This window comes from Lissotriton vulgaris, chromosome 3_1 (genome assembly GCF_964263255.1).
Source record: "Lissotriton vulgaris chromosome 3_1, aLisVul1.2, whole genome shotgun sequence".
Classification (NCBI taxonomy): Eukaryota; Metazoa; Chordata; class Amphibia; order Caudata; family Salamandridae; genus Lissotriton; species Lissotriton vulgaris.
This window is the reverse complement of record NC_141689.1, coordinates 195,403,264-195,430,906: the sequence shown is the minus strand read 5'-3', so window position 1 is coordinate 195,430,906 and position 27,643 is coordinate 195,403,264. Positions and strand designations below refer to the sequence as shown.

Here is a 27,643-nt window from a genome sequence, read left to right as displayed (position 1 = left end):
CCATTTCTCCCGACGTCGCCTTCCTAACAGAAACATGGATGGACGCCTCATCAGCCCCAGACATCACCATTGCCATCCCGGAAGGATACAAGATCATCCGTAAGGACCGCATCGACCAGACAGGAGGAGGCATCGCTATCGTCCATAAGAACTCCGTCCGCATCTCAACCAGCTCAGACGTCAACCTTATCAGCGCCGAACACCTTCACTTCCAGATCCACACCGATCCCAAGACCACTCTCAGAGGCACCCTCCTCTACCGACCTCCAGGATCCCCTGCACAATTCAGCGACGACATCACCGACTTTATCACCCCACACGCCCTCCCCTCCGTGGAATACATTCTACTGGGAGACCTCAACTTTCACCTGGAAAAGAGCAATGACAGCAACGCCACCACCCTTCTGGACAATCTCGCCAACCTCGGACTCAAACAACTTGTCACTACCCCCACCCACATCGCAGGTCACACACTTGACGCTATCTTCACCTCCAGCAAACATGTCTCCTTCAGTCACACCACCACTCTCCATTGGACGGACCACAGCTGCGTTCACTTTATCTACAATAAGATCACAACTCACAACCACCCTCAACCTTCTCTGCGAAGAAACTGGAACAAAATCACCATCGACCAGATCTCCTCATCGCTCCTTCAAAACCCCCCTGTCCACTCCTCGAACCCCGACCAAGCAGCCATCAACCTCACCCAATGGCTTTCAAACAGCGCTGACATCCTAGCACCGCTGAAAAAACATCAAACCAAACTAGGCAGCAAAAACGCCTCCTGGTTCAACGATGATCTTAAGAAATCGAAGAAACTCTGTCGCTCCCTCGAGAAGGCCTGGAAAAAAGACCCAAACACCAGCACCAGGGACGCCTTCAAAAAAGCCACCCGCATACACCACCAACTAATCCGCTCTGCCAAAAAAGCCGCATTCAAAGACCGACTAGATAACAACGCCCACAACAGCAAGGAATTATTCAACATCGTCAAAGAATTTACCAACCCCCTCAGCCAACTCCAACGACATCACCCCCTCTCAAGCCCTCTGCGACTCCCTAGCTTCGTTCTTCCACAACAAAATCGCAGACATCCACAACAGCTTCGACAACCAACCCGGAGACCAACCCACCCAACCTTCTGCCGTACCTTCACCCCCCTTGAACATCCTTAACGACTGGAACCCAATCTCCACTGAGGACACCATCCGCCTGATGAACTCCATCCACTCAGGATCCCCCACAGACCCATGCCCTCACCACATCTTCAACAAAGCTGATTCCATCATAGCACCACACCTCCGAGACGTCATCAACTGCTCCCTTAACTCCGCCACCTTCCCGGAAAGCTGGAAACACGCCGAACTTAGCGCTCTTCTGAAAAAACCCACAGCTGACCCCACCGAACTCAAAAACTACCGCCCCATCTCGCTCCTTCCATTCCCAGCCAAAGTCATCGAGAAAGCGGTCAACAACCAGCTCGCCGCCTTCCTCGAAACCAACAAATCCCTCGACCCTTCACAGTCCGGCTTCCGAGCCAAACACAGCACGGAGACCGCCCTCATCGCAGCAACAGACGACATTCGAACTCTACTGGACAATGGAGACACAGTCGCCCTCATTCTCCTCGACCTCTCCGCAGCCTTCGACACAGTCTGCCATAGCACCCTTCTACTGTTATCAAGGGGGGGTTTTGTCCAAAGGGTGTGGCCGGGTAGGACAATTGTAATTATAAGAGGAAAGAAAACCCGGTCACTCGTTTGATGGTTCTGCTCAATTTTTATTTAGGGCAGAATCTTGCACTCAGGTATTTAATCCTTCTGTGCAATTAAGTTTTTTTTATCTATTGAAGAAAAAGTCAAATGCAGTGATTTTTACAATACTGTGGTTGTCTGAAGAGTAACTTACTGTCCTGCACATAGACACATGTATTTACATATATTTACAAACACAATTCACAAAGAACAGAATTTTTACAATTAAATAATATATACAAAACAAGCTTTTGGACACATTTTCGAGATTGACAGTACCCTGTCCATATACTTTTCATCAGACCACTAGAACCAAATGTTTTTACTTTATTCTTGTGGCCTGGTAGCGCAAGAGGCTGTTAGTGTAGTCAATGTTTTATACGTTTATCAAAACATGAAGCAAGCCTTATGCGCTCAGAAACATTCGGATTTAAGACGAATGAAGGTCAAGAGCCTGTAAGCCGACGCGTTTCTGAGCCTGTCTATATACTTGGCAGGCTCGTCTTCAGGGCTTTAGGGCTGGGTACCTTTTTGTTGTGTAATCTCTATTACCAAGTCTTCCGATTGATTTCTTTTAATGGGGACTCTTTGTATTTGTGTTAAACAGCCAGGGTGTTATCCAGCAAGTTTGTTGGTCTCCGATGTAAGCGGTAGTTACTGCTGGCGTTTTTTGCAGGCGCGGAGCACCGTATTTCTTTTTTAAGGAGACGCCACCTCTCGGTGTTCTTTAACGCTCAGCGTTGTACGATGTATGCGTAGGGTCTGTGTCCGAGGGGGCGTTACTCAACTTCTAGCTTATTTAGGTCGATGCGGTTAACGCTGTAATCTGTCGATGAGTAGCTGGACGCTGCTGTTTACTCTAGAGTTCCTCAGGTAAGGGAAGTGCTCTTCTACAGCGCCTAAGAAACATCGGAATCCAAGGAAAAGCACTGGAATGGATCACCTCATTCCTTGCCGGAAGAACTCAGAGAGTACGCCTCCCACCATTCAAGTCAGAGGCCACTGAAGTCATTTGCGGCGTGCCACAAGGATCATCACTCAGCCCCACCCTATTCAACGTATATATGAGCCCCCTCGCGACCATCGCACGCCAACACAACCTCAACATCATCTCCTACGCCGATGACACTCAACTGATCCTCTCACTCACCAAAGACCCTCTCACCGCCAAAACCAACCTACATGAAGGAATGAAAGAAGTTGCCGAGTGGATGAAGCACAGCCGTTTGAAACTGAACTCAGACAAAACAGAAGTCCTTATCCTAGGTACCTCTCCCTCCGCCTGGGACGACTCTTGGTGGCCAGAGGCCCTAGGAAAAGCACCCATCCCGACGGACCACGCACGGAACCTGGGTGTCATCCTGGACTCCTCACTCTCAATGACCAGACAAGTCAACGCCGTTTCATCATCCTGCTTTAACATTCTCCGCATGCTCAAAAAAACATTTCGCTGGATCCCCACCGAAACTAGAAAAACGGTCACCCATGCTCTGGTTACAAGCCGCCTGGACTACGGAAACACCCTATACGCCGGTACCACCGCCAAACTTCAGAAAAAACTCCAACGCATCCAGAACGCATCAGCCAGACTCATACTAGACATCCCGCGCAAAGACCACATTTCTGGCCACCTGAAAAACCTCCACTGGCTTCCCGTCAATAAGAGGATAACATTCCGCCTCCTAACCCACGCACACAAAGCACTTTACGAACTTGCACCCGAATGCCTCAACACACGACTTTCCTTCTACACCCCCCCTCGCCAGCTACGCTCCTCCAACCTAGCCCTTGCCGCTGTCCCTCGCATCAACAAAACCACCATGGGAGGAAGATGCTTCTCCTACCTGGCGGCCAAAACCTGGAACTCACTTCCCACTCACCTTCGCCACACTCAGAACCACCTAGCATTCAGAAAGCAACTTAAAACCTGGATATTCGACATGTAATTCCCCTCCCATCCTCAAGCGCCTTGAGACCCTCTGGGTATGTAGCGCGCTATATAAATTATTTGACTTGACTTGACTTGACTTTATACAAGCCTCAAAGGAGCTTTTTAAAATCTTTTTTTCATTATTTTGGTGCTCCTAACCAAGTGGGCCTGGCCCAAACTGTGCTCCCACAGAGCTCGGGGAGACTACACTACTCCTATCCTACTACTACTTACAGAAACTCCAAACTCCCGTAGTATTCTGTTTTAAATGCACTTGTTTGGTATTTCCCAAAGTATTGACGCGTTTTGAACCCTTCTCCGCGTTTTGGGAGATGAATGTAAGCATTCTGAAACCCCCCTACTTCTGTTATTTCACTTTATGAGATAATGGGCTTATTGTGTGAAACATTTGTTTTTGTTTTTTTCAATGTTGCTAGGAATTTAAGAGATTTAGCAAAAATGATGTTAGATTTTTTTTGTAAACAATTGACTGCTCAATATTTTTTTAAAAAACAGAAGCGAAATTCATTGATTTGTTCCAAAGTTGTGTGTGAAAGTATATTTCAGCAGCCGTTTTCCTATGTGGCGGCTTGTGGTCGTTGGGGCCAGGTATTGGGGCCTTAACAACAGTTCTGCTAAGCTTATCTAAAGAAAGGTGCAATTCAGGCTAACTGTGGGGCCTAACCTCTAGATTAATAGGTACATTTTATAGTAATATTTTCCCAGTCCTTAAATGATTTGCTGAAAGTGCAAAGCTTACCAGAAGACTTCTGATCCCCAGCCTGCTAGTGCAGTGAAGATCCTCGGAGGAAGGTCTCGGGCTGGGTTGATAGCATATCCTGAATTCATCCCCATGGCCATGCCGATTAAGACCACTAAGATTCCAACGAGAAGAGCTTGGATTCCATTCAAGGCTGGGTTGTTCCTCTGGTCATTGATGGCCATAATACAGAGCAAGAGGGCTGCTGTGCCAATCACCTGTAGAACCAAAACCAACAGGTCACAATGGAATATTTCAAGACATGAAATCAAGCGGATTAATTTTTGCAGCAGGAAATGATCATGCTGGCATAAGCTGTGCCTTGGATGAACTTTTAGGCTAACAGCGTAATGTCTCTTTCTCAAGTATATGCAACACCTAACAGAAAAGCCTTGCAGCAGTTCTAGCCCATGCCATTGTTTTCTGGTACAGGCCTCTTGTTAGCCATGAGTAGGGAGAGTGTAACATGGTACATTGTCTTCAGGTTTAGGGTGCAAGACCTGGTCATGGCTGCAAGCACACTCTATCATCGTTAGTGGAACAGTACATGATGTGCAGGTTTGCAGCTAACTTGAGGGAGGTTCCGGATTGTGGGATATTCTTTGTAGCTACTGAGTTATAAGGCTGCACATGCAATAGCAAGGATCTGTAAATGTATACAGAAATCGATGGGCTCCAGTCATGGAGGCAGGTGATTGATGACACATGGCGGTGTTATATGCCATGCAAAGCTAGCAACCGAGAGTAAGAGGATCATACAGACAATGCACTCTAAGGTGACATACAAAGTACTTACAATGTACAAGATGGAGGTAAGTTGAGAAATCTGCCATTACCCACCAGAGCACATCACAGTGAGAACATATTTTTCCATATACCTAGCTGTGTGTATTAACAATTGTGAAATCCTTGTTATACCTGCTTACAGCATACTAAAGCATTAGCGTAGCACATTTACACATATTTAAAATGAACTGCCATCATATTATCCCATGTTGTACAATGAACATAAACCTGACTGTTCAAGTAAGCGTCTCCTCATTGTGAAGCCCGCACAACTTAGCAAGAACTGCAGATTTAGTGGTCCGCCTTTTTACCATAGCCTGTCCTCAAGGTCTTCTCACATTGTTGTGTGGCGATTTAGAATGCATTTTCCCGATTCATGCCCTTATATAGGTACAATTCACATTGCCCTTATATAGGCTTAGAAATCAAGCCCTTATTTAGGCATAACCCACGCAGCCCAAATACAGGCGTGGCTACTTCCATCGTTCATCTACGTCACAACGATTTCTTGGAATACCAGGCTCTTAAGCCTAGCCTGGATATGGATTTCTCCGAGAAACTCATTATTATGCATGAACAACTATTCCTTAGGGGTTCATCCTTGACGTTCATATGCCCGACTTTACGTCAAAGCTGGCATTCCTATACACCTTCAAGGTATAAATATACCTTCACTTGCTATAGCAAAGCACGGTGTGGTTCAGTGCAGTTCGACTACCTACTTGCATGAGGTAGCTCGCTACAGCAAGTGCCAAAGGAAGCCAACTCTCCAGCTGACGCACTGATCAGAAGCTGTCCTCCTCTGCCGAGAAATCCAGCTCCAGTGTTTCTGACTCCCCTTGCGGGGTATTGGCAGAGGCTTAAGCTTCCCCTGAGGGAACCACATTATTTGTTTACAAACATCTACCCGGTTCCTAGGGACACTGGGCGTCACCTCTGTTTATTTACCATCTTATCTTTGACAGCACTAACTGTAGAAGGGCCTCAGCAGACAGTAGGGATATTTAAACTGTGAGCGACTCGCAGTAATGCATTTGACATTTAAAGCTATACTACCTTTGGGGCATTAAAAATACATCTACATCATTCAGTTCATCCACTGGAAAAAGCACGTCAATCCCACAAGCAGTGATGTGAGCACTAGATCAATATGCACTGTTACAGCTGCCTCCATCACTCACCTGGTCCACAAACCCGCCTCCCAGAGACAGGTACGCTTCAGGGTAGGTAGAAAAGATGCCCGCCGTGGCACATGGCCCTGTCACTGTAAGGTTTCCTCCACAGTAGTTAATCAGTGCCTCTGAGAAAGAAGTAAATAAACAAAGCTTATATCACCTCAGTGGTTTTACAGTTACTGATTGGCGTACATTGGACTGAAACACCTAATACTAAACTGAGCTCTGAACAGCTGTGCAGACTTTCATCCAGCCAGACCAGCAGATATGCACCAATCATTAACATCCCCCATCGAGTGGCCTTTAGGAGTCCAGTACTTAGTGGGCATTATTATCCAGTTATATTAGGAAACCCTTGTTGTCATTTTCAGCTGAGAGGCCAATGACTGTCAGGGTCCAGACCCTGAATTGAACCTCCTAAAGAGAGGCCAATGTGTTCAGGCTTTGGGAGGGGGCTGCCTTGAAAACCCCTCTAATGGGGTTGATGGTGCCCTTCATGCTCTGCAGGCCAATGTGCCCAGCATTGCCGGACATCTCGATCTTGTGCTGGGATGGTCGGTCCAAACAATGCACTCAGCACTTTAGGTTGTTTGTGAATTCTATAAGAATCTTAGGAGTTATTACCTCAAACCAATTTTTCTTACACAGAATATTAGCGACTCTAAAAATGCACTTTTTACAGGGGGGGCAACACCTCAGGAAAAGCAAGCAGCGTGTGTTAGATATGAACAAAGGGCCGAAGAGGGGCTGTCTTTTAATATCTGTTTTTAGGCAACCATGCCTTTTTATGTTGTATATTTACTGTATGCACTTTTATGGCTGTTTTTATCCTGCCGAAAAAAGTCTAATCGAAATGAAAACTCCTCTGTCTGGAGGTCTGATCCAGCACCTTTACAAAAGTTTCAAGTTACCCTGACAGATGCACCCAGCACTGTGGAGATGCCACGGTGCATTGTGGAGCACAACACACTGACTGCTCTCGTAGAGGGTATTCAGTGTACAATATTCGTCTACAGTTTTGAAATAAACACTGAACTGCCTCCAGAACCTTTCCTTCTGCCTCAGCCGAGGCACTGTGTCCTGAGACTATGATCTGAACAGCTAAGAACAGAGACATCACTTGGACTTGCTGTAGAGCTGTTTAAGTCTTGCTTGTATACACAATTAGCCTGCTGGCTTTATATTTGTACTCCTAAAGGACCTGAATACAGCTACTGTCCGCTGCTCTCAGCTGCACTGCTAAATACCTTATGCCATGGCCACCTGCATCTAAATAGTTCTTTCTGCATTAAGATACCCCTGAATATATTTCTCACCTCATATTTAATAACCTTACTCAGGCACCTGTTGCATAAAGAAGACCTGATGTACTTTGATTGTACATCACTGGCCTCACCCGGAAGACTCCATCTTTACACCTCTTTCACTGCTCTAATCAACATTCCAATAATGCAAGCTTCAGTCCATGACATCACTGCTCGCCTCTTACTCCTTGAGTTGCTTCTCTAAAACCTCTGGTGTCCTCGTAGTCACACAACCTCCCCTCCATTCTCTTACATTCACCATTCCTTGAAATCAACCACCACCACCCTTCAAGAGGGACCAGAAAAGCATCTTTCATTGTTTATTTCTTCTTAGGGGACGCCCACCCAGGCTAAAACAAGCCACCATTCCGCGCAGAGCAACTCCTTAAAATGTCCTCCTTTTAGCATCACACTCTTTCAATAATTCCACTATCTAGAGCCTATAGTATCACTCTGCATCACTCTCACTCCTGCCATCATCCCCGGAGGCTTTGATCCATCTGAGCCAGTATCCTCTGAAGATGCTGCTCTCCCAACTCCACTCTGGTCAAACTCTCACCAACACACGACCCGCAGCCACACGCGACTAAGGCAAAACGTTGGGCTAATCCATTTCTCCAACACACCTTCTCACTCTCTTCCCCTTTCTCCAACACACTGTCCCACTCTCTTCCCCTTTCTCCAACACACCTTCCTTCCCCTTTCTCCAACACACCGTCCCACTCTCTTCCCCTTTCTCCAACACACTGTCCCACTCTCTTCCCCTTCTCCAACACACCTTCTCGCTCTCTTACCACCACTGACCCTTCCCCCTGTCACCATCTTGTAATAAATATTCTTGTCAGTGTCTCTTCAGTCCTCTTTCCATTTATTATGTATGTATGTATGGTGTATGTATGTATGCAAGTACTGAAGTATGTATTATTTGATTATTAATCCAAGGCAGGAGGCTGCGTAGCACTGTAAAGGTACAAAGACAGAGATAGGCTCAGTGAGGCTTTGGAGGGGTAGCTGGGTCCTGAGAGCAGTAGAGCAGTGTTACTGCGTTGTGTTCTAACACTCTTTAAAGAGATGTGTCTTCAGCTCTTTCCTCCGCTGGAGCGGGCTTGGGGTTGTCATGATGGTTACATCAGTGTTTAGTTTGTAAATGAGTGAGTACCGGTGCCCAAGGTTCTGCGCAGGAGCCTGCGAGTTGTGCAATTAAACCTTGGTGCACCGAATACCAAAGCTGCATAGACTTAAATCCACCTCATGCCTCTTTTCTTGACTTCCTGCCCCTTCATCTCACTTTTGAAGATTACTGCTTTCACCCTTGGTCATGGTTTCTCTGTCTTTCTCTTCCTCTGCCTTTCTGCTTTGGGTGCTTTTCTCTCGCTTGTTCTCAGTAAATGTCTGAAATGGAAAAGTAAGTGGCGGTTCCCAAAAATAAGTGCTGGTGATCCCCACTGGCGACCTCCGGCTTAAATTAAGCACTGGGTTATGGGGATGTTGTTCCATATCTTGGGTAAAAGAAAACACTTCCCAGAGACCCTCCCATCTTTTCTAAGCCACGCCCATTACAATCTCAACCCCCCCACAACAATCCACATGGTTAGACCACTTCAATAATGTTCTGAAGCAGACATTTCACTCACAATATCCTTTACACACTTTCACTCTCACACCTTTATCCTGTGTCTAACAACAAACAAGACCACAGAAACCCTTCAGGCTTTCAAACTAGTCTGTTCTGAGCTATCTTTGGCACTAGAGATTGACACATCAACTTACATTTTAAATCTTAGCGCCTCACTCAATTCTTGCTGCCAAACACTCCTATGTGCAATCAACAACCTACTTTCTCTACCACACAAGGATATCCCACACTCTTCCCTATCAGCTAGCAATTTTGCTACTTCTCCAAAATCACTACCACTAGAGCAATTCTGCCTTTTGTCACCAAGTCGGACGTGTTTCTGCCCAAAACAGGACCCGCTGCAAACAGCTCTTATGATTATTCAAGACATATCTCCAAAGTATATTTGCATCTCTATAACAAACATTCCTGCAATCTAAGCACCACCAATTAAAATCTCACAGCATCGAAACTTCGAAGCGCTGCATCTAGATTCCAATAAGTTCATCTTCCAGACCCCTCCACTGGAGCACGCCTGTAATCCGATCATGTTCCTCACTCAAATTAGGCCTAAAGGTCCATCTCCGGATACCTGAAGGAACAGAGTTCTCATCACCTTGCAACACTGGCGTAAATATGTTTCTCTTCCAGGGAATCCTCATCAATAGTCATAAGCACTGAATATTCCCGCCCATGTGCGGGACCCCGGAAACAATATAAAAATATATATGTAAAAAACACATATATCTCGCTCCACATATATGTATGTACATATATTATTTTTCTCACACCAATGCAGCTCCATAACTGAGGCTAAAACAATGTAAACACATATACATGCACTGCAATTAGTTAGGAAGCAAAAGGAAAGAAAACACATTAGGTCAAATAACCTTTGAACTTTGTGTTTTAATGAGTAAACCACTCATAAATCCTGAAAATTGCTTGTAAATAGACATTGTTAGCCCTCAGGCTGCATTGTAAAAACAATAGCATAGAAAATGAAACCATTTTCAACAAAAACTGGCACCGTGCCTTTAAGGCAGCCATGACCCCAGGCTTCCCATCATGCCTCAGGGGTGACAGTTAGGTCAGTTGTTCTTTCCGGCTCCTTCAGACAGGACCCTGGTGAAACAGCTCCCTTTATTTTTGGCTTTTTGTCAAAAATATTATTGTTACCAACAATTTTTTGCTTTCACTCGACGTCTTTTAGACATAGGGTGTTACTGAAACCTTTTTTATGCTTAAAAAAGGTGATTTTTCTGTCAGAGATGCCTTCCCTCTTTGACAAATGCCCTTCATGTGGAAGGAAGATGGCCAAGACTGACACTCATTCAGTGTGTATTCTGTGCCTACCAGAATCTCATTCCTCTAAAACCTGTGAACACTGCCGGGTTTTAACATCCAGGACTCTGAAAGAACGTGAGAGAATTCGGGTTTATGGGCTTTCTGAGAGAGGAAGATCTCCCAAGAAGCAGAAAAGTCGGAAGGCGCGGTCGACGTCGAAAGAAGCCCCGACTGGTTCACATTCGGCATCGGGATCGGCGTTGGAGAAGCAGTCGACGGCAACGAAGAAGATGTCTTCAGCGTCTACATCTAAGGTACCTCCGCTACAGACAGCGTCGAGGGATAGGTCACCGTCGAAGCAGAAGAGCTCGACGGCGAGCCACCTGACGTCGAAGCAGCATCGTCATGCTGTGACGTCGAGGCATTCTCCGTCGACGCCTGGCCATCGGCGTTCGGCATCGAGACATCCTCCGTCGACGACTAGTCATGGTCGTTCGGCGTCGAGGGAGCCTCTGTCGACACATCGTCGGTCGACGTCGAAGCAGCCCACGTCGACGCCCGATCAAGAGCGTTCGACGTCGAAGCGGCATTCGGACTCGAGGCACGCCCAGTCGCCGACAAAACACCGGCGATAGGCGTCGAAACAGCCTCCGTCGACGTCGAGCAGACAACCTTCAACGGCGAGATGCTCCACGCCGAAGGACAGTCATCGCCACCCGAGGTCGACGTTGGAGAAATCACGGTCGACCTCGAGAGAGCGTCTACCTGCTCGGCGCTCGACGTCGATACAGCCACCGTCGATGGATCAGCGAAGATCCAAGGAACGGAGCATTTTGCAGCCAGAGAACATCTCTCCTGCAAGGTCACAGGAGAGGTCACCTTTGAAGCAGGTGATTCAGGAGAAAGAGAGTGTATCATTGGGCCAGACTCACATCCTAGGACCGCAGTTGGGTTCTCCAGGTTCAGCATCGGCTGCGGAGGTGGAACAATCTCCAGTACAGGATCTTCCTGCCAAGAGAAGGAGGGTTGCTGAAGAGAGATCTCGGTTGAGGTCTTCCTCTAGATCTCTAGTGAGCCTGTCCTCATCTTCCTCATCATCTCGGAGTGGCAGATACTCGGATGGACAAAACAGCGATTCGGATAGGGAGAGGTCCAAATCCCCTGCAAGGTCGCAACAGGATCAAACGGATCAGCCTCCACGGTCACGTTCACCAGTGAAGGATCCCATCCACAAATCTCCTACTATTCGTCTTTCCCCAAGGTGGAATAGACCTCTTCATCACTGGGCCAAGGACAAGGAGACGGCAGATCGGCTAAGACGGTATCGAGACCAGGCTCCCCCCCGCAAGGAACGGTCTCGTTCTAGGCACTCAAGTAAGAGAAAATCTCGTCACAGAGAGCGATCTCTTTCTAGAACGCGCTCAAGTAGAAGATCTAGGTCCAGGAGGAACCGTAGCTCTTCAAGTTCTTTGAGGACCCGATCTCACAGGGAGTACTCTCCGACCCTAACAAGCAGTCTACGCTCGAGGATATCTCCAACTAAATATATTTTCTCGTTCCAAGACATCTTAGGCAGGGGAGCCCTGAAGCTGGGAGTGCCTATGACAGCTCCGCAGATCAAGACGACGGTCATATTTGAAACCCTACAACACAGAACGGCACCCAAACCTTTGTTGCCGTTGGTCCCGGGTATAATGGAACCAGTGAATGAAGTCTTCCTCACTCCGGCAACGGTGAAGTCCGTTCCAGCGAGGATTCTCAAGAAGTATCGTCCACCGGATGAGGATCCTCTGTTCCTCAAATCTGATCCCCCGCCAGATTCAGTAATCATTGCGGCGGCTAGAAAATCCAATGCGGTAGCTTCCTCATCCACGGTACTGCCGGATAAGGACAGCAAGGTGCAAGACTCATGGGGGAGAAGAATTTGTAACACCTCAGCTTCTTTCCTCAAAGTCTCCAATGCGGAAGCGCTGCTCGGCAGGTATGATAGAGATCTGTGGGACTCACTTCAGAGGTTTTCTGCAAAACTTCCTCAGGAAGATAGAAAGAACTTTGAGGAGGCTCTGATGGAGGGCGGTCAAGTCTCCAATCAGATTATAGGAGCGGCGGCAGATGGGGCAACGCTGGCTGCGCATGGCTATGTGCATGGAATCACAGCAAGGAGATCCTCATGGTTACGCCTCACAGCATTGAAACCAGAGGCTCAAGCCAGAATCCTAAATCTTCCTTTTTCAGGCACGTCTCTCTTTGGAGCGAGTGCTGATGAGGAGATGCAACGGATGAAGACTGAGTTAGACACCCTCAAAGCCGTGGGGCTTGAAAAGAAAAAGGAATTCCGGAAGAAGTTCCGTTCGGACAATAAGGGCTCTTCGAAGCAGAGGGTTCAAACCCCTCACTGGCAGAAAGGCCAGAACCAGCAAGGCCAACAAAAGTCGCAATACAAAGGCAAGCGCAAGTCCAAAGGAAATGAAAATCAGCGCCAAGGCAACAACTTCAATAAATCTCAGCAGAGGCAATGAGTCTTCACTTCCCCCAGCGCCGTTGTCCACTCCAGTGGGGGGAAGCATTGCGCATCACAGGACAGAGTGGCAGGCCATTACAAAAGATCAATGGGTGTTGTCTACGCTGCAGAATGGGTACTGTCTTCGTTTCCATCGTCTACCTCCACCCGTTCCTCCGATGTCAACGTCAAGCCACCAGCTACAAAGGTTAAAGAAAGAAGTAGCGACACTCCTCGAAAAAGAAGCCATTGAGAGAGTTCCGGTGGCCCAAAGGGGGAAAGGAGTGTACTCGAGGTATTTTCTGGTCAGAAAAAAGGGCCAAAAGGAGGAATACAGGCCCATTCTGGACTTGAGAACACTCAATCTGCATGTACGAAAAGAAAAGTTTCGCATGTTGGCGCTTCACCAAATATATCCACATCTCAGGAAGGGGGATTGGATGTGTTTGATGGACCTTCATGATGCGTATTTTCATATCCCAATACGGCCGATCACAGGAGATTCCTTTGATTCCGGGTGGGGACCTCCCACTACCAGTTCAAAGTCCTTCCGTTTGGGTTGAAGTCGGCTCCCAGGGTGTTCACGAAGTGTGTCGCAGTGGTGGCGGCAGCTCTACGCCGCAGGGGAGTCTTTGTATACCCATACTTAGACGATTGGCTGTTGAAAGGTCCAACTCCAGGCAATGTAAGGAATCAATTCCAGACATGCATAGAACTTTGTCAGCGTCTAGGCCTGCATGTCAACTACAGCAAGTCTGTCTCTCAACCCACTCAGAAGATCCACTTCCTAGGAGCTCTGCTAGACTCCGAAGTAGGAAAAGTGTTTCCTTCGGAGGAGAGACAGTTTTCGATAGCGCTCAAGTGCCAGCAAATTCTTCGCCACAGGTCTCAGAAAGTGCGGAAGATAGCCTCACTCTTAGGGTCGATGGCTTCCTGCATCTTCCTAGTACCGAACACCAGACTTCGGATGCGTCCTCTTCAACAGGATCTGGAGGACAAATGGGACCAGCATTCAGATCGATGGGACGATCAGATCACTTTGTCGGAGGTAGCTCAATCTTCCCTCCAGTGGTGGACAAAGAGTCAGAACATGCAGGTGGGAGTTCTCTTCCATCAACCTCCTCCTACTCAAACGATCATCACAGACGCATCGTTGCAAGGCTGGGGGGCGCACATGGTCCTCTACAAGTGCAGGGTCTGTGGTCTTCCAAAGAAAGCACTTATCACATCAACTTGCTGGAATTGAGAGCGGTCCACCTGGCTCTCAAAGCGTTCCTTCCCTCGCTTCAGAAGGAAATGGTTCTAGTACAGACGGACAACACCACCACGATGTACTATTTGAACAAGCAGGGAGGAACCCGCTCAAGGACGCTGTCTCTGGAAGCTCAGCGCATCTGGCATTGGCTTCTGGCTCGCAAGTTGTCTGTTCAAGCAGTCCAGCTCCCGGGAGAGCAGAACGTGAGGGCGGACGCACTAAGTCGGCACTTCGAAGACAAAGAAGACTGGGTTCTCAACGACGAAGTGCTAGAAGACATTTTCCAGTCATGGGGTTGTCCTTCCATAGATCTCTTCGCGGACGACGTAAACAGCAAATGCCCAAGCTTCGCCTCCAGGTTCTATCGACCAGGAACAAGAGGGAATGCTCTTTTAATCGACTGGTCAGGGCAATTTTTGTACGCCTTTCCACCCCTTCCGCTGATCCCGAAGGTGGTGAGCAAGCTGAACCACTCGTGCACAACAATGATTCTGATTGCCCCCGACTGGCCGAGGCAATGGTGGTACACGGACCTACTTCACCTGTCAGTGTCTCCTCACAAGAGGCTTCCATGCAGGCCGGACCTGTTATCGAAGATGAACGGGAGGATTCACCATCCCAACCTTCCGTCACTGAACTTGGCAGCATGGCTCCTGAGGTCATTCAGTACGGCCATCTAGGACTGCCACAGGACTGCATGTCCATTCTGAGAGAAGCACGACGTCCTTCCACAAGACATTCTTATGCATGCAAGTGGAAGAGGTTCTATATGTGGTGCATGCAGAATGGTCACAATCCGGTGAAGAGTCCGGAAGAAGCAGTTCTTCCATACTTGTTGTACCTGACTAAAGCAGGTTTGAAGTTTAACTCCATTAAGGTGCATTTATCCGCTATAACAGCTTATAGGCGATCACCTTCACAGACTTCTTTTTTCCAGCTTCCAGCAGTAAAAGATTTCCTGCAAGGTCTGAAGAAGGTGTACCCTCCTGTACGGCCTCCTTCTCCTCCTTCTCCTCCCTGGGAGCTGAACCTAGTACCTTTTGAGCCCATTCATAAAGCTACTTTACAGCATATTTCCTGGAAAGCGGCTTTTTTGGTAGCGATTACGTCAGCCCGTAGGGTGAGCGAAATTCAGTCCCTCTGTACTAAAGAACCGTATACAGTGTTTCGTTTAAACAGAGTGGTGCTCAGAACACCCTTATTTCCTGTCGAAAGTGGTATCAGATTTTCATGTCAATCAGTCTATCTCTTTACCCACTTTCTTTCCTAATCCCTCTACTCCAGCTGAGAGGGCGTTACACTCTTTGGACCTGAAAAGGGTATTAAAGTTCTATCTGGACATGTCCAAGTCTATTCGACATTCTGATCAATTGTTTGTTAACTACGGATCGATCAGAACTGGTCATGCAGCGTCGAAACGTTCCATTTCCAGGTGGATCGTTTCGTGTATCAAGCTTGCTTACCAGTTGGCGCAGAATCCTCTGGGGGGTACTCCTAAAACGCATTCCACTAGAGGTAGAGCGGCCACGGTGGCTTACCTGCATGATGTGCCCATGTCTGAGATTTGTAAAGCGGCGACCTGGAGGTCTGTCCATACATTTACCAGACATTACTGTCTAGATTCTGACACGAGAGCAGATACCCAGGTGGGCCAGGCCTCCCTGAGGAATCTGTTTAACAGCTGAGTATTTGGCTGTTATGATTTGGTTGGGTCATGTACTTCTCATTTACCTGCAGGTGGTTAATGGGCTTGCTATTCTATTCAGTGCTTATGACTATTGATGAGGATCCCCTGGAAGAGAAGGATAAGTTACTTACCTGTAATCCTAGTTCTCTTCCAGGGGTATCCTCATCAAAGTCATAAGCAACCCACCCGCCTCCCCAGGTAAATGAGATTTGGTACTATTTCAATCTTGTGGTTGAGCCCTGTCTTCAGGGTTATGCAAAGAACAACTGACCTAACGGTCACCCCTGAGGCATGATGGGAAGCCTGGGGTCATGGCTGCCTTAAAGGCACGGTGCCAGTTTTTGTTGAAAATGGTTTCATTTTCTATGCTATTGTTTTTACAATGCAGCCTGAGGGCTAACAATGTCTATTTACAAGCAATTTTCAGGATTTATGAGTGGTTTACTCATTAAAACACAAAGTTCAAAGGTTATTTGACCTAATGTGTTTTCTTTCCTTTTGCTTCCTAACTAATTGCAGTGCATGTATATGTGTTTACATTGTTTTAGCCTCAGTTATGGAGCTGCATTGGTGTGAGAAAAATAATATATGTACATACATATATGTGGAGCGAGATATATGTGTTTTTTACATATATATTTTTATATTGTTTCCGGGGTCCCGCACATGGGCGGGAATATTCAGTGCTTATGACTTTGATGAGGATACCCCTGGAAGAGAACTAGGATTACAGGTAAGTAACTTATCCATATTGCTGCCTGTAAGTAGTAGCAGATCTAGAAATGCCTCTTTATTGTCTGTCTTCTCTTTCTATGTCGTGACTCATGTTTACAACTTACTTTATGCCTTCCACCATATCAACCCATCCCCATTTGTCCTGGGTACCACAAATATTTTTGCTGTCCTACATCTGTGGCAATTAATAAGCCGCCAAGCTAGGTTGGCATTTCACACCATTGACAAGCAAGTGTTAAGCAGATAACTGTACCATAATAGAGAGAGTATATCACAGCAGCAGCAAGGAAGGAACCCACACACTGTGCTAGCACGTACACTGGCAGCTTCCTCCAAGGCAGGTTTCCAAGGATGCAGTTTGTCAGGGATACAGAAGTGTTCATATGGGCTCCTGCAAAGACAGAAACAATACAATACATTTTATATCACACGCCTTTTGCAAGAGCGTCTGGTAGCATTATTGCTGCACAACCTATTTATTTCAGCCTCAAAAGGGAAATAGTTGCCTGCTCTTTTCAGGATTGTTTCTCATATCATTTCTAGTGGATTGCGCTTGCATTTTTACAAAAATACTATGTCATTCTTAATATGAAGAGTAGGAAAACTCTATTCTTGGATTCTAATAGGAAAGTCTGATAGGATTGCTTTAAGAATGTTTGTGGGAAATAGAAGGAGCTGCAAACACAGAAATAAAACGGATCATTGCCTACAGTATTATCCTAGCAAACACAATTCTATAGAAACGTATAGGATGCTTTGATTTAAGACATGCAGTGCTTTTTACTTTATATATAATATGTTGAATGTATTTTTGGAAAAATTACAGTGGTTTCCTGTCATAATCTGCACTCTGTGAGGACCTGTGATGCTTTATACATAAGTCAACCATTCCTTGTGTGACCTCTCCATCAAGATCATGTCTACCTGAGAAATGTCTGACCTAGCCTCAACGCGTCGTCTGCTGCCTGAAGCTGTGGCTGTACTCTCAGTACTTAACTGTTGTCTTGTTCCTAGTAGCTGACACACAAGCAGTACTAAACAAGGCTAGTTGAGCAATTCTTACCTAGTTCTATGATGTGCACAGTTCGACAATTGAGCCTCAGACTCGTTGGGCATCATCATTATTCCCATCGAACAACATCTTAGCCTCAATCTCATTGGACATCATCATTGTTCCCATCAAACAACATCTTAGCCTCAGTCTCGTGGGAGGTCATTGTTCCAATCTAACAACATCTGAGCCTCAGTCTCGTTGGACATCATTATTGTTCCCATTAAACAACATCTAAGCCTCAATCTCGTTGGACATCATCATTGTTTCCATCGAATGACATCTTAGCCTCAGTCTTGTGGGACATCATAGTTCCCATCTAACGACAACTGAGCCTCAGTTTTATGGACATCATTGTTCCTATTTAATGACATCTGAGCCTCTGCCTCATTGGATACCATCATTGTACCCATCTAATGACATCTGAGCCTCAGTCTTTGTGGACATCATCATTGTTTCCATCAAATGACGTTTTAGCCTCAGTCTTGTGGGACATTATTATTCCCATCTAACAACATATGAGCCTCAGTTTCGTCGACATCACCATAGGTCCCATCTAATTGAATTGAATTGAATTGAACTGAATTTTAATTTGTAAAGCGAGAGAATCGCCCCTGAAGTGGTATCTCCGCACTAGAGGTGCGGTATATGCATAGCCAGGTCGGTCAAGTATTGAACAGTTCTATCCTCAGGAGTTTCCTAAAGTGGAGATTAGTGCAGTTTCGTAGATGAACGAGCAATGAGTTCCAGTACACGGGAGCAAGCTATGCAAAAGCTTTGCCCCCTGCCCGAAGTTTTCTGTAGCGGGGGGTGCCATCATAGCTTTTTCCCCCGAGCGAAGAGATCTGCCAGGGAGATTGTACTTAAGTTTTTCGGCGAGGTAGCTTTTAATGAAATCTGAGCCTTGGTCTCATTGGACATCATCATTGTTCCCAATGAATGATATCTGACCCTCAGTCTCGTGGACATCACCATAGTTCCCATCTAATGACATTTGGGCCTCAGTCTTGTGGATATCATCATTGTTCCCATCTAACACCAGCTGAGCCTGTCTGTTGGACATCATCATTGTTCCCATCAAACAACATCTGAGCCTCAATATTGTTGGACATCTTCATTGTTCCTATCAAATGATATCTGAGCCTCAGTTTCGTGGACATCATCGTATTTATCATCTAACGACATCTGAGCCCCACTTTCGTGGACATCATCATTGTTTCTATCGAATGACATCTTAGCCTCAGTCTCGTCGGACATCATTGTTAGAATCTAACAACATCTGAGCCTCAGTTTTGTGGACATCACCATAGTTGCCATCCAATGACATTTGAGCCTCAGTCTCATTGGACATCATCATTGGTCCCATCGAATGATATCTGAGCCTCATTCTCGTGGCTATCGCCATAGTTCCCATCTAATAACATCTGAGCCTTAGTCTCGTTTGACATCCTTATTGTTCCCATCGAACGATATCTGAGCCTCAGTTTCGTGGACATCACCATAGTTCCCATCAAATGACATCTGAGCCTCAGTCTTGTTGAACATCATCATTATTTCCATTGAACGATATCTTAGGCTCAGTCTCGTGGGACATCGTTGTACCCATCTAACGACATCTGAGCCTCACTTTCGTGGACATCATCATAGTTCCCATCTAATGACATCTGATCCTCTGTCTCAAGGACATCCTCATTGTTCCCATCGTACGATATCCGAGCCTCAGTTTCATGAACATCTCCATATTTCCCATCTAATGACATCTGAGCCTCAGTTTCGGACATCATCAATGTTCCCATCGAACGACATCTGAGCCTTGGTCTCGTGGGTATCATCATCATCCCTATCCTATGATATCTGAGCCTCAGTCTCGCTGGCAGTTGCCCCTGGATTTTTGCCCCTGGAACGCCCAAGATACAGAAAGATTTTTCTAGTCGTTTAGTACCCAGTTGGACCCACCTTTTAGTAGATTTCCTCTCCAATGAGAATGTAGGCCAACAATTTGTGCTCGAACGAATGCCTTCCTTGACTTTCACCCGCACCCAAGGACCTCAGAGCACTTCTTTCACAATTAGATAATATAGTGTCTCTAGGAGAAGAAAAGCATGAGCAGCAAAACCTATCGCTTCTAATGAAATCTGAGCCTCGGTCTCGTTGGACACCATCATTGTTCCCATCGAATGGTATCTGAGCCTCAGTCTCGTTGGACATCCTCATTGTTCCCGTCGAACAATATCTGACCCTCAGTCTCGTGGACATCACCATAGTTCCTATCTAATGACATTTGGGCCTCAGTCTTGTGGATACCATCATTGTTCTCATCTAAGCCCAGCTGAGCCTATCTCTTTGGACATCATCATTGTTCCCATCAAACGACATCAGAGCCTCAATATCGCTGGACATCTTCATTGTTCCCATCTAACGACATTTGAGCCTCAGTTTCGTGGACATCATCATTGTTTCTATCGAATGACATCTTAGCCTCAGTCTTGTGGGACATCATTGTTCCAATCTAACGACATCTGAGCCTCAGTTTTGTGGACATCACCATAGTTCCCATCTAATGACATTTGAGACTCAGTCTCGTTGGACATCATCATTGGTCCCATCGAATGATACGTGATCCTCAGTCTTGTGGAGATCACCATAGTTCCCATCTAATGACATCTGAGCCTCAGTCTCGTTTGACATCCTCATTGTTCTCATCAAATGATAGCTGAGCCTCAGTCTCGTGGACATCACCATAGTTCCCATCTAATGGCATCTGAGCCTCAGTCTCGTTTGACATCCTCATTGTTCCCACCAAACGATATCTGAGCCTCAGTCTCGTGGGCATCACCATAGTTCCCATCTAATTGAATTGAATTGAACTGAATTTTAATTTGTAAAGTGCAGGAATTGCCCCTGAAGGGGTATCTCCGTGCTAGAGGAGCGGTATATGCATAGCCAGGTCGGTCAAGTACTGAACTGTTCTGTCCTCAGGAGTTTCCTAAAGTGGAGATTAGTGCACTTTCGTAGTTGAACGGGCAATGAGTTCCAGTACACGTGAGCAAGATATGCAAAAGCTTTGCCCCCTGCCCGAAGTTTTCTGTAGCGGGGGATAGCCATCAGAGCTTTTTCCCCCGAGTGAAGAGATCTGCCAGGCAGATTGTACTTAAGTTTTTCGGCGAGGTAGCTTTTAATGAAATCTGATCCTCGGTCTCGTTGTACATCATCATTGTTCCCATTAAATGATATGTGACCCTCAGTCTCATGGACATTACCATAGTTCCTATGAAATGACATTTGGGCCTCAGTCTTGTGGCTATCATCATTGTTCCCATTTAATGACATCTGAACCTTAGTCTTGTTTGACATCATCATTGTTCCCATCGAACAATATCTGAGCCTCAGTCTCGTGGACATCACCATAGTTCCCATCTAATCACATTTGGGCCTCAGTCTTGTGGATATCATCATTGTTCCCATCTAATGACATCTGAACCTTAGTCTCGTTTGACATCATCATTGTTCCTATAGAACGATATCTTTGCCTCAGTCTCGTGGGACATCGTTGTTCCCATCTAACGACATCTGAGCCTCAGTTTTGTGGACACCATCATAGTTCCCATCTAATGACTTCTGAGCCTCTGTCTCGTGGACATCACTGTAGTTCCCATCTAGTGACATCTGAGCTACAGTCTTGTTGGACATCCTCATTGTTCCCATCGAACTACATCCGAGCCTCAGTTTCGTGGACATCACCGTATTTCCCATCTAATGACATCGGAGCCTCAGTCTCTGACATCATCAATGTTCCCATCGAACAACATCTTAGCCTTGGTCTCGTGGGTATCATTATCATTCCCATCCTATGATATCTGAGCCTCAGTCTCACTGGCCGTTGTCCCCGGATTTCTGCCCCTGGAACGCCCAAGATACAGAAAGATTTTTCCAGTAGTTTAGAACCCAGCTGGACCCACCATTTAGTAGATTCCCTCTCCAATGAGAATGTAGGCCAATAACTTGTGCTTGAACGAAAGCCTTCCTTGACTTTCACCCGCACCCAAGGACCTCAGAGCATTTGTTTCACAATTAGATAATATAGTGTCTCTGGGAGAAGAAAAGCATGAGCAGCAAAACCTATCTCTTCTAATGAAATCTGAGCTTCGGTCTCGTTGGACATCATCATTGTTCCCATCGAATGATATCTGAGCCTCAGTCTCGTTGGACATCCTCATTGTTCCCATCGAACAATATCTGACCCTCAGTCTTATGGACATCACCATAGTTCCCATCTAATGACATTTGGGCCTCAGTCTTGTGGACATCATCATTGTTCCCATCAAATGACATCAGAGCCTTAATATCATTGGACATCTTCGTTGTTTCCATCCAACGACATTTGAGCCTCAGTTTCGTGGACATCATCATTGTTTCTATCGAAACACTTCTTAGCCTCAGTCTTGTGGGACATCATTGTTCCAATCTAACGACATTTGAGCCTCAGTTTCGTGGACATCATCATTGTTTCTATCGAAACACATCTGAGCCTCTGTCTTGTTGGATATCATAATTGTTCTCATCTAATGACATCTGAGCATCTGTCTCGTTGGACATCATCATTGTTCCCATCTAATGACATTTGAGCCTCAGTCTCGTTGGATATCATCATTGTTTCCTTAAAATGACATCTTAGCCTCAGTCTTGTGGGACATCATTGTACCCATCTAATGACATGTGAGCCTCTGTCTCATTGGATATCGTTATCATTATTCCCATCGAATGGTATCTGAGCCTCAGTCTTGTTGAACATCCTCATTACTCCCATCAAACGATATCTGACCCGCAGTCTGGTGGACATCACCATGCTTAACTGACAAAATATCGAGTAAAAAATATAGAATTCCTAAAATATCGATTCCAAAATATCAAATGCAAAAATATCGAATTCCTATCTACAAACAGGTAAGTACAAAAATATCGAATCAAAAATATAGTTAGTCAAAATATCGAATTTTTTTTAATGTCTTGAAAGTAATTTAAAATTAATAAAATAATAAATATAATTAATTAAAACATACTTAAACATACTTAAATAAACCTAAAATTATTGAAAAATTAATTTGTTATAAAAAACATAACATTTTATTTTTTAATCTATATATATATATCTATATATATATATCTATATATGTATATATAGATATATATATATATAGATATCTATATATATATATATATATAAATAAATAAATATATATATATATATATATATATATATATATATATATATATATATATATATATATATATATATATATATATATTAACATAATATTAATAAAAAATATACAATATTTTTACCGTAGGATAGCGGGAATGTAAAATTTACTTTCCCCACTCCAGTGAGTGCAACAGTAGGGAAAGCGTTGGATAGCTTGGGGGTAAAAATTACTATTCCCACTCCAGTGAGTGCAACAGTAAGGAAAGCGTTGGATAGCGTAGAGGTAAAAATTACTATTCCCACTCCAGAGAGTGCAACAGTAAAGAAAGAGTTGGATAGCGTAGGGGTAAAAATTACTATTCCCACTCCAGAGATTGCAACAGTAGGGAAAGCGTTGGATAGCGTAGGGGTAGAAATTACTATTCCCACTCCAGAGAGTGCAACAGTAGGGAAAGCATTGGATAGCGTAGGGGTAAAAATTACTATTCAGACTCCAGAGAGTGCAACAGTAGGGAAAGCGTAGGATAGCGTAGGGGTAAACATTACTATTCCCACTCCAGAGAGTGCAACACTAGGGAAAGCGTTGGATAGCGTAGGGGTAACAATTACTATTCCCACTCCAGGGAGTGCAACAGTAGGGAAAGCGTTGGATAGCGTAGGGGTAAAAATTACTATTCCCACTCTAGAGAGTGCAACAGTAGGGAAAGTAATTATTTATTATATTAATAAACATAAATTAAATATCAATACCAATAAAAAATGAATTAAAATTAACTACCAATTTAATATTATATAATAATTAATCAATTAAAAATACAAATAAATATTAGTTATTAACCCCTTAACTGCTGCCGACGGCCAACGGTCGTCACGAGCACTACCTCCCCAGTGCTGCGCACGACCGTTGGCCGTCGGGCCAGCATTCGTTCTTCGAACGTTCAGCACTGGGCGCTGAACGTTCGAAGCTCTGATGAGGCTAAATTTACCTATTCATAATTAATTTACAATGAATTAATTTTCAATAACAAAAACTAATTAATAATAAAAATTAATACCAATTAATAATTAATTAACAGTAAATTAATTATCAATACACAATAAATATTTTTACTATGTAATTAATTACAAATAAATTACTTCCCACCCTATTCCATATAAACCCACACCCCGCTACACAAAATAAATTAATACAATTAACATAATTATCAATTAATCAATTAATAAAAATGAATTACCAATTTAAAATTAATAACCAATTAATTCAAAATTAATACCAATAAATACATAAAATTATTTAATTAATTACAATTAAATTACTTCCGACCCTATTCCCCTATAAACCCACAATCCGCTACAGAAAATAAATTAAGAAAATTAACATAATTATCAATTAATCAATTAATTAAAAATAATTACCAATTAAAAATTAATTACCAATAATTCAAAATAAATACCAATAATTACATAAAAATATTTAATTAATTACAATTCAATTACTTCCCCCCCTATTCCCCTATAAACCCACAACCCACTACAGAATTAAATTACGCAAAAATTAAATAACATAAAATTCATTACTTAAAATAAATTGCAAAAGTAATACACACTTTTCACACATACAAAACACTTTAAAAATTTGATATAATAAAAAATTCGATATTTTGACTTTCTATGTTTTAAAAATCGATATTAAATTACTTACCTTCAATTCGATATTTTTCACCCCTATATTCTGTCCCTTCGACATTGTGTCCATTCTATATTTTGGAATCAATATTTTGTGTAGTTACCCATCACCATAGTTCCCATCTAATGACATTCGAGCCTCAGTCTCGTGGATATCATCATTGCTCCCATCAAACGAAATCTGAGCCTCAATCTCATTGGATATCATCAGTGTTCCCTTCTAACAACATCTTACCCTCAGTCTTGTTTGACATCATCATCGTTTCCATCAAATGACATCCCAGCCTCAGTCTCATGGGACATCATTGTTCCAATCTAACGACATCTGTGCCTCAGTCTTGTGGGCTTCATCATTGTTTCTATCGAATAACATCTAAGCTTCAGTCTCGTCGGACATCATTGTTCCCATCGAATGATATCTGAGCCTAGGTCTCATGGGTATCATCATCGTTTCCATTCTATGATATCTGAGCCTCAGTCTCGCTGGCAGTTGCCCCTGATTTTTGCCCCTGGAACGCTCAGGATACAGAAAGATTTTTCCAGTACTTTAGTACCCGGTTGAATCCAACTTTTAGTAGAGTCCCTCTCCAATGAAAATGTAGGCCAACAACTTGTGCTCGATCGAATGCCTTCCTTGACTTTCAATCGCATCATTGTTTTCATTGATCAATATCTGAACCTCAGTCTCGTGGAACATCGTTGTTCGCATCTACCGACTGAGCCTCCGTTTCTTGGACATCACCATAGTTCCCATCTAATGGCATCTGAGCCTCTGTCTCGTTGGATATCCTCATTGTTCTCATCTAATGACATCTGAGCCTCTGTCTCGTTAGATATCATCATTGTTCTCATTGTCTCGTTGAATATCGCCATTGTTCCCAATTAATGACATCTGAACCTCGGTCTCTTTGGACATCATCATTGTTCCCATCAAATGACATTTTAGCCTCAGTCTCATGGGACATCATTGTTCCCATATAACGACATCTGAGCTTAATTTTCGTGGACATCACCATAGTTCCCATCTAATGACATCTGAGCCTCTATCTCATTGGACATCATCATTATCACTATTCCCATCGAATGATATCTGAGCCTCAGTCTAGTCGGACATCCTCATTGCTCCCATCGAACGATATCTGACCCTCAGTCTCGTGGACATCAGCATAGTTCCCATCTAATGATATTTGGGCCTCAGTCTCATGGATATCATCATTATTTCCATCGAACGACATCTTAGCCTCAGTCTTGTGGGACATCATTGTTCCCATCTAATGACATCTGTGCCTCAGTCTTGTGGGACATCATTGTTCCCCTCTAACGTCATGTGAGCCTACGTTTTGTGGACTTAATCATTGTTTCTATCGAATTACATCTTAGCCTCAGTCTCGTGGGGCATCAGTGTTCCCATCGAAGGATATCTGAGCCTCAGTTTCGTGGACATCACCATATTTCCCATCTAATGACATCTGAGCCTCAATCTCAGACATCTTCATTGTTCCCATCGAATGACATCTGAGCCTTGGTCTCCTGGGTATCATCAAAGTTCCCATCCTATAATATCTGAGCTCAGTCTCGCTGGCAGTTGCCCCTGGATTTTTGCCCCTGGAATGCCCTGGATACAGAAAGATGTTTCCAGTAGTTTAGTACGCGGTTGGACCCACCTTTTAGTAGATTCCCTCTCCAATGAGAATGTAGGTCAACAACTGTTGCTCGAGCAAATGCCTTCCTTGACTTTCACGCTCTCCCAAGGACCTCAGAGCATTTCTTTCAAAATCAGATAATATAGTGTTTCTGGGAGAAGAAAAGCATGAGCAGCAAACCTATCATCATCCTTTAGTTGGCACATTTGTCATGGCACTTAAGACGGCAATGCCATGTCATTCATGGTCAGCCTTTAGAGACTCAAGGGCGGATGACATGCTGCCCAGTGTTTCCACACCTAAAATTACCCAGTGTGGGAACACTGGCGCAGTTTTATCAGGTGTGTTGTCCTGCACCCAGTAAAATCACCGAAGACTCTGAAAAATGGGCTGCGGGCAACGTCTGGCCCCCACCCAACTCCTTCCTCCGTGAGCGAGCATGGGATATTCCTCCAAGCTACAGTAGAGCTCACACTGACCCTACAACTCACCATGCCCCCTCTACTCCACTTTACCACCTGTTTGGAAAAACCTGCTCAGAGCATGTAGAGAAGAGTAGTTTCCAGATTAAGGGATAACAGTGTGGAAAAGGAACTGGCATACCCAGGTGCTCATGGTTATTACTAATACAGCTTGTCGTTACTTGCACCCTTCTCCCCTCTGCCTTGCACTCTTCTCCCCTCTGCCTTGCACCCTTCTCCTCTCTGCCTTGCACCCTTCTCTACCTTGCACCCTTCTCCTCTCCGCCTTGCACCCTTCTCTACCTAGCACCCTTCTCCTCTCCCCCTTGCACCCTTCTCCCCCACCCCATTGCACCCTTCTCCCCCTCCCCATTGCAACCTTCTCCCCTCTGCCGTGCACCCTTCTCCCCTCCGCCTTGCACCCTTCTCTACCTTGCACCCTTCTCCCCTCTGCCTAGTACCCTTCTCCCTTCCGCCTTGCACCTTTCTCCCCTCTGCCTTGCATCCTTCTCCCCTCTGCTTTGCACCCTAATCCCCTCCCTGCTGCACCCTTCTCCCCTCTGCCTTGCACCCTTCTCCCCCTCCCCGTAGCACCATTCACCCCTCTGCCTTGCACCCTTCCACCCTCTGCCTTGCACCCTTCTCTACCCTGCACCCTTCTCCTCTCTGCCTTGCACCCTTCTCCCCTCTGCCTTGCACCCTTCTCCTATCTACCTTACACCCTTCTCACCTCTGCCTTGCACCCTTTTCCCTCTGCTTGCACCCTTCTCCCCTCTGCCTTGCACCCTTCTCCTCTCTGCCTTGCACC

The 27,643-nt window shown here is 45.0% G+C and overlaps 1 protein-coding gene across 2 annotated transcripts in view; it reads right to left on the bottom strand.

Annotated features, from left to right (window-relative positions):
- Positions 1-27,643, bottom strand: part of LOC147726209 (aquaporin-7-like) — a 149,441-nt gene that overhangs the window by 4,799 nt on the left and 116,999 nt on the right. For both annotated transcript variants that reach the window (XM_086960310.1, XM_086960309.1), the window contains 3 exons: positions 17,045-17,182; positions 6,415-6,533; positions 4,448-4,665 (listed from right to left, as the gene is read on the bottom strand). In XM_086960310.1, coding sequence (XP_086816436.1) covers positions 4,448-4,665; positions 6,415-6,533; positions 17,045-17,182 — 475 coding nt within the window. The remainder of the gene's footprint in view (positions 1-4,447; positions 4,666-6,414; positions 6,534-17,044; positions 17,183-27,643) is intronic.